Here is an 8,796-nt window from a genome sequence, read left to right on the forward strand (position 1 = left end):
CTTGCAAATGCCTTCGATAGGGTAAGGAACTCCTATCTGTATGTTGTTCTTCATAAAATTGGGTTCGATTCTTCCTTCATCACTATGATTGCAGCATGTATATCTGGACCTTGGATCTCCCCCTTAATAAATGGGAGGCCATGTGCGGCCTTCCAATCATCCCGTGGCCTCAGACAAGGTTGCCCGCTGTCTCCCTATTTGTTCATCCTTATGGCTGAATCATTTAGTCAAGCCTTGGACTATAACAGGAGAGTAGGATTAATCACTGGCATCAAGATCGAACATGGAGCAAAGAACATCAATCATTCTCAGTTTGCGGATGACACTCTGCTGATAGGAGGAGCATCCACAACAATAGCAAGGAGATTTAAAAAGCTCTTGGATCAATTCATGGATTACTCAGGAGGAAAAGTCAACCAGATAAAAAGTTGCATTTACGGATGGAATACTGCAAATCACACCATCCACAACGTAGCAAGTATATTTGGAGTTACTTGCAATCTAATCTGGAATCACTTCTCTTACTTAGGAATGCCAGTGAGTTTGGGCCCCCTGAAAGCCGACACCTGGAATGAGATATTGGATAAAATAAAGAGGAAAGTGCAGCAATGGGGCACAATGTGGTTGAACCCAGCAGGAAAGTTAATTCTTCTAAAATCAGGTATTGCATCTCTCGCCATATATTGTTTCTCTTTATATCATGCTCCAGCTGTTTTCCATCAGAAAATGGAAAAATTACTCAGGCACTTTCTTTGGCAGAAAGGGAAACCGGATAAAAGCAAATTTAATCTAGTCAGCTGGAAGAACATAATCCAATCTCAGGAGAAAGAAGGATTGGGCATCAGGTCCCCAAAGCTTCTCAACTTGGCCCTCGGAGCAAAAATTGTATGGAGACTGATCACAGGGCCTACAATGTGGTGGAAGAAGGTTTTGGAGGCTAAATACCTAAACTGTACAAGGCAGCAGCTTCTGGAGTCTAATATTCCTAACAGAGATTGTACAAAAATCTGGCATCTTTGCAAGAGGGCAATACCATTCATGAATCAAAACATTTCTAAGGTTCCAGGTGGGGGAAACAGTATCAATTTCTCTATAGACAAAATCCTCGGGCAACGGCCTATTGGATCAAAAGCAGAGGCAATCCCAATCATAAACTGGCTCAATGATAAAGGACTCTTCCACCTATCCCAAATATCAAAATGGGATACCCATACTCATGCCTGGATAGGCTGGAGCTTTCCAGATGCTCCCAATGTTTTAGATAACAGTTTCATTGCCCTAAAAACGCTCCTCCACAGCAAAGCTCCGGTTCAAGAAGGTGCACTGGATGGGTATCGATGGGATCCATCTGGAACACAATACACGGTTAAAGAGGGACATCAATATCTTTGTGACAGCACCTATCAACAAGAATCCTGGAACCACTGGAAAATAGTATGGAGAGCCGAGGCTCCCCCCAAGGTTAAGTTCTTCTTTTGGCTTCTTCTGAAAGGGAAAACATTAACAACGGAGAATCTAAGAAAGAGAGGCATAATGGGCCCATCTAGGTGCCCAAACTGTTGCAGATCAGAGGAAACAATGCAGCACTTATTTATTGATTGCCCGGTTGCTGGTGAATGCTGGAAGGAAATGGCCTCAATTGGAGAATCACCATGGGAACCCCAGAACACAATTGCAGAAACGATCTACAAATGGAGGAAGAACTGCCCTTGGAAGGAGAAAAGAAGCCAACTGGCTCAAAGAGTATGGAACACCATACCTCTCACTCTTTTATGGCGCATTTGGCTAGCGCGAAATGGCAAGGTCTTCCAAGACAAAGGATTCAGCACCAGGAAAATTTGCCATAAGGCCAAAATGTTGGCTCTAGAATCAATAACAAATCACACCAATGGCCAAGTTAATGCAACAAACTACAGTGCAGAGGAGAGAAATTTTCTCAGCTACGTTCTGGAGAATATATCCAGTGCTTAGGAAACCAGCAGGAAAGGGACCAAGGTGAAGGAAGTAAACAGTGCATGGAAACTGCGATTGAAGGAAGAGGAACTCTCTAACTGGATGAGCAACTGTAATAGATTCTGCCTATTCTTTGATGACGCATCAAAGTCGAATCCAGGTTTGGCAGATGCAGGGGGCCTTATTTGCAATGCAAACGGAGACTGTATCCTTCATTATGAATGGGGGCTAGGGGAGAACTCCAACAATAGAGCTGAAGGACTAGCCCTGTTTCAGGGACTCACCCAATTAATTAAGCTCGGGATAAAGAAGGCAGCGGTGTTCGGGGATTCCTCAATAATCATCCGACTTATGGCACACCGGCAGAGCACTCCAAACATACTCCTCCAGCAGATAAATCAGCGAAACCAACTCCTTCACGAAACAATGGAAGAGGTAAGCTATTATCACATCCTACGCAGTCTGAACAAGGAAGCGGATAAGCATGCCAACAGGGCATGTGAAAGGCCCGTTGGCAGTTTGTGCTGTAATTCCAGCGTGTCGTTCCAACCATTACCATGACCGTTTCAAATCAAGTCAACAGCGCGCGGTTCCCAGCTGACAGAACTAGTGGGATTGATCAGGTAATCCGTGCCAGCGACAAAATCAGGTATGTGGGGAGGATTTTGCCCGGATATGCAAATAGGTACTCGCCTAAAAACGCGAAATGGCACAGGCTCTCAAGTGAGGATCGTCCTTTCAGATCGAACCTCCATACTAAGCAAGATCTGCATCTGATCACACAGCGGGTCAGCAATAATCCCAAGACACCCAAGTCGACATCTTCCCGCCTCTGAAGCAAGCAGTCCGATTCTATAAATACAATAGAGAACAGAGCTCCTCAACGCATTAAGCATAGTGGTTTGGGTGAGCATTGGCACAACAGTATTTGGCATAGTGCTCAATCCATCAAGCCTGCTCGAATCACAGTAGCAACCTCGCCCAGCTACATTCGTGCTTCAGAGACTCGAGTTTTAGTGGCTGGTATATCAAACAGGAAGTCGTCGGAGACAAATATGAATCGATCAGAGGACTGTCTTCATTGTGCAGACCTCCAAGCAGAATTTGAGGAGCTAAGAGCGCAGCAGCGCATCATGGAGGACCAGGTCAAGAGTCTGGAGGCAAGAATGGAGGATCAATATAGGATTCTTAATGAGAAATACAGGGCAGAAATCAATCTATTTCTGCACAGAGTGTCTTCTCTCTATGAACAGTTCAGAAACTTGGCAAATCGTTGTAGTCATGCAGAAGAGTCGATTGAAATCCTTCAGTACATGATGGATAAAAAGAACAAGGCTGCCCCCAGCTCCTCCAGCGCAAAACAGGTGGATCCAGACCCAAATCCAGAAGAGTCCACGGCCAGGCAGATCAGTCATATTGAAATAGATTAATTATGATGTGTAGCTGTAAATTTTGGTCTTTGCAGTTTGTTAGGATTTATAGTAGTTTAGGAAGCTTCAGAGGCAGAACTATTAGAACAAGGATCAAGGAAGGGAACCTTTTTGTAATTCCTTTGATCCATGATATCCAGAAAGTATTGTATGTATGGAGAACTGACTCTTTTTTTCAGCTCATAATATAGCAACCGAAATTTGTCTAAAAATAAAATAAAATTAAAGAGCTAAAATATATCCAAATTGGTTTTATATATATTATCATGTATTTAAAAAGATCAAATGGCTAAAAAATAAAGTTTTATTTCAATTTTTTCTAATATAAATATATATATATATATATATATATATATATATATATATATATTTTCTCCACGCTTTCATTTCAAAAAAAATAAAATAACATAAAACAATTTGTTAAAATATGAACTTTTAAGATAGATTATATTAATTGTATGCATATGTAATATATGTATGTGTTATGTGTCAATTTTAGAATGTGCACTACAGAAATGACAAATATTTTTTATATTGAGTAATATATTTCTTTGACATACATATTTAATGTTTAAAAATATGTGCTTACTAATAAGAGATTAGAAACTCAAAAATTCATAATAATAATTAGAATATATATATATATATATATATATATATATTTTGAAACTAATTTTTTAATATATAGAAAGATTAAACCTTACCTATTACTAGTTTGCAACTTGGAAGCCACTACAAAACAATATGGAATGAGTGGTTAAAGAGTTTCTCAAGTGATTTAGAGTCATACATTGACACAATATTTTATAATAAGAATAGAAAATTAATTTAGCCTAAACAATTATAGAGGGAGCGTAGTAAGGAGGCTTGTCAATCCATAAACACTAGCTAAATGGGGAAACTAGCATAGATGAAAAGCTAAATTCATAAAGACTTGGGATAACTTGAGGCAGCCAACTCTATGGGATTGGGATTTTGATATTTCTTGTTTCCATCCCTAGTACTAGAACATAGAGATAATTGTTCTTCTATGTGCTTGAGATGGAGCTTCATTTTCTTTTGATTGGCAATCACTTTAGTTTACATTGTTATATTTAATGTATAAATATATTCAACATATTGAAGATTCCCTTGGACAAGTGGATTGTGTAGACTTACACTTCTAGCAAATATTTGTTGGATTTTAGACAAAATTGGTAGAATATATACCTAAAAAATGTCACAATGTAGAATAGTTAGACTACTTGAAATAATTTAATCATTAACTATATATATACACACATTCAAATATTTTATTTAAAAACAATATTATTCAAGTTAAAATATATTTTTTTGTTACTAGTATATTTCTAAAATATGTGTCAATATTAACCTAAATATTGAATATATAATTTATGATCCACATTGATTTTATATTAAAAATTAAATGAATTACACATATTTTATTACTTTTATTAATAAATAGTTGATTTTTTCCTTATTTTAATTATAGATTTTTTTATTTTTATTTTTTTTAACATTGATTTTTTTTTTTATTTCTAACTAAGCAAATTAATTCACATGCATATTTGAATAATTTATTTGAATCTTATATTGAAATATTTAAAAGAACTATAAGAATGGTATATCTTTCAAATTGAATTGATATAACATTGAAATATTTTATTATTTTCATTTTTAATTATATCATCACTTTGAAATTGCTATAAAATTATGTTAACTTATTTATGGTTGAAAGTAAGAGTGAAATGTTTTTAAGACCTCTTTTACTAACTAATACCAAAAACTCATTGAGCAAGCATAGTGAGAATGAGATTATTGATCTTTTAATGCTTTTAATTTAAATTATGTATACTCATTTTTGTATTTTATTATAGTCAATATTGTTTTTGTTATTAAAAGAATATATATTTTTATTTTAAAAATAAAACATATTAACTTGAGGTTGAACATGGAAGAAATTACATATATTTAGTGTGAAACATAATGTGTCATTATATCAAGCGAGGCTCTGCAATACGGCATTAGGGTTTCAAAAATCACCTGCAACGGTAGGTCCTCCGGACAGAGTTCACCAGGGACAGAACGCGGCAGTGTAGCATACCACAGCCCGTAGGTTTTGGCAGGCGGGAACAATGAACCCCCCTCAGGGGGAAGGAGGGGCGCCTCCTCCAACAAACGACAACCAGCTAGGGAATATCGAGGGTTCAGACAGGGGACAGGGGTACAATGATGAAAGCACAGACAAAAGTCAGCAGACGCAAACTGAACAAGTACAACAAGACAAGTCGAAAGTAAGCTCATCCACATGCAAGCCAATAGCCACGCATAGGCCAAAAGAAGAGCTACCTAGTCATCGCATCAATGCTAAAATTCAGTATATGAGAGATCATGCTCTCATAGGCAAATTTATTGGAATATCGCCAAACGAGAAAGCGTTGAGAACCTGGATAAATGTTAAATGGCATCCAAAAGGACACATAACCTTGCATCTAGGGCCTAAGGGGTTTTTCACTACAGTCTTCAACTGTTTGGAAGACAGAAACAGAGTTTTAGATGGAGGGCCTTATTTCTTTAGCTCTGCGGGCTATTTCTCAAAGAATGGATTGAACGATTTAACCCTGATAAGGAAGACCTAACCTGCGCACCGGTGTGGATCAGGCTGTACTCTCTGCCATTGGAATACTGGGAAGAGGAGTCTCTCAAAGCGATCGGCAATGTTCTGGGCGACTTCGTCAAGGTAGCAGAAGAAACAAAGACGCATAGATACACCTCATATGCACGGATCTGCGTCTACATGGACCTTAAACAAGCTTTGCCTGATACGGTAAGTGTTTTTCATGAAGATGTGGAATGGATTCAGTTAATTGATTATGAGCATGTACCCTTTAGGTGCAGAAAATGTCATGACCTAGGACACCTATGCAAAGACTGCCCATTAAATAGCAAACTCTCGGTTCAAACTGACCAGGAAAACTCAACGCCAGATGGCTTCACTAAGGTGATAATTCGTAGAAGAGGAAATAAAAAATCAGCAGTCCCTACAAAGATTCCTCCAGGGGATCAATCAAAACCCTCTACTAGTAACAGCTTTGAAGCTCTAGCCAATAAAGATATGTAGGATCCAGACAATACACCCTCCAATAAAAAAGGAACTAGTCAGGAAAAGATTGAAGGATCCCAATCGAAAACAAGGGAAAAGGTGTAGAACAAGGAGGCAATAAGCTCAAGACTGCTTCAAACACCTGGAGCTTCCCTGAAATGGATATAGATGGTACAGACCCCAATACAACAAACGTGAAGGAAAGCGATGGAAACTATCAAGAACCTCAAATTATGGAGGAGGACACGGAATCAATAGACATTGGCGAGCTAGATATCTTGGGATTAGAACAAGCATGTAAAACAGGAAATTTCGACAAAATACCTGATCGACAAGTGGATAACCTGGTGGCAGTCCTCAATAAAGCCCAAAACAAATACTCATTAGAGGTTCAAGTTGGCAGCCAGTGGGATGGGAAATTCATTACAAAAGATAGCAAAAAACGAGGAAGGAAAACTACTCTAGAGAGAACCATCAAGATTGGAGAAGTATTGGTAGAATCAGGCACATATGCTAAGCTAACCAAGTATTTCAATATCAACCCCAAGCTTTCCCAATGAAGTTTATCTCATGGAATATTAGAGGGCTCAATAGCCCAAGGAAAGGAAGACTATTAAAAAACATGTTAATGGAGGAAAAACCCGCAATTCTCTTTTTGCAAGAAACAAAGTGTAATTCGACAGTCTTGGAAAAAATAGCAGCAAAGGCCTGGCCAAGAGGGTTAGTAACAGCTATTGATGCTCAGGGAGCGTCAGGAGGACTTGCAGTGCTCTGGGATGCAAGAACAATTCAACTAGTTAACATACATGCAAATAAAAACTTCATTCAAGCCATCTTTCATATAATTGGAACCAATATCTATGGTCATATAACAAATGTGTATTTTCCTCAAGAAACCCAGCACAAGGTTGAAATTCTGGATGCTTTAACGCAGCTCAATACAGAGAGGAAATACCCGTTATGGATATCTGGAGGAGACTACAACATGATCGCAACAATGGAGGAAAAAAAGGGAGGGCGTTGCAGAATAAACAGGGATGGCTCTATATTAAAAGACTTCATTCAGAATAATTGGCTGATAGATCTTCCTTCAAATAACGGCCTCTACACTTGGAACAACAAAAGGGCAGAACCAATGCAAATAGCTTCGAGTCTTGATCGATTTCTGATCTCTGATAATGCAGTTCATCTAGGAGGAGAATTCACAGCATCTATTCTTCCTTTTTCCGGCTCTGATCACTGGCCAATCGCCCTCCAATGGAATCGTCCTGGTTGCAATACAAGGCGACCCTTCCGGTTTGAGGCTTTTTGGCTAACTCATCAGGACTTCTATGAATTTGTCAGAGAATCTTGGCTAAAATTCAATCCAACGGATGGCACAAAAATGTCCATATTCTAAAGGAAGTTGAAACACCTCAAGGGGGAAATTAAACGCTAGAATCAATCTATCTTCGGCAACATTTTCAAAGCTAAGGAAACCCTCATTCAAGAAATGAAAGTTACTCAGCAAAGAATGATCTCTGAAGGACGCTCTGAAGAGCTTGCCAAGAAAGAGCAATCCATAGAAAATCAAATCCTTGAGAAGAATTACAGGAGGAAACTCTCTGGAGGCAAAAATCGAGAGTTAGATGGCTGAAGGAGGGTGAAAAGAATACAAAATTCTTTCACAAAACTATAGTGCAAAGAAGAATGATCAATCAAATCTCTTACGTCAACAATGAGCAAGGAAGCAAAATTGAAACCCACGAAGGAATCGAACAGGAGTTCCTCAACTACTTCAAGAAGATGAATCAAGAACCTAACATAAATAGAACAGAGGCTATTGATAAAATCATCAGACATATACCCAGATTAATTACTGAAGATCATAATATTCTCCTTCTCAAGCCCATAAGTCTTCAGGAGGTTGAGACTGCTGTGCATCAGCTAAAAGCAGGGAAAGCGCCAGGACCAGACGGATTTACCTCAAACTTTTTTCAACATTTCTGGGATCTGGTTAAATGGGAAGTTTGGCAGGTCGTGGAAGAATCGCACACTCTAAGATGGATGTATCCAGGTCTGAACGCAACATTCATTGCATTAATCCCCAAAGCAGAGGAATCCAACACTCCGGATAAATATAGACCGATTGCTTTGTGCAACATTATATTCAAGATTGTCTCCAAGGTTATAGCTTCTAGATTGAAGCCCTTGCTTCCCCTTATCATATCTCCAGAACAATCTGGATATGTAGAAGGAAGGCAGATCACGGATGGGATCATTTTAACCCATGAAATAATCCAGTCTCTCAAGCATTCAAAAAAACCAGGT

The 8,796-nt window shown here is 38.6% G+C and overlaps 1 protein-coding gene across 1 annotated transcript; it reads left to right on the forward strand.

The window, feature by feature from the left end:
• The first annotated feature begins 7,114 nt into the window (after positions 1-7,114).
• On the forward strand, positions 7,115-7,885 carry LOC149242532 (uncharacterized). The gene has a single exon (XM_089370867.1). It carries the CDS (start codon positions 7,115-7,117, stop codon positions 7,883-7,885), a length of 771 nt encoding a protein of 256 aa, XP_089226993.1.
• Positions 7,886-8,796: the final 911 nt, after the last annotated feature.

The sequence above is a fragment of the Pinus tabuliformis genome, chromosome 8 (genome assembly GCF_031772625.1).
Source record: "Pinus tabuliformis cultivar Carrire ecotype Pingquan chromosome 8, CPIR1, whole genome shotgun sequence".
Lineage (NCBI taxonomy): Eukaryota > Viridiplantae > Streptophyta > Pinopsida > Pinales > Pinaceae > Pinus > Pinus tabuliformis.

Bases quoted from the DNA above. Each gene is read 5' to 3' on its own strand.
- LOC149242532 (XM_089370867.1), top strand. From the start codon at position 7,115: ATGGAGGAAAAACCCGCAATTCTCTTTTTGCAAGAAACAAAGTGTAAT.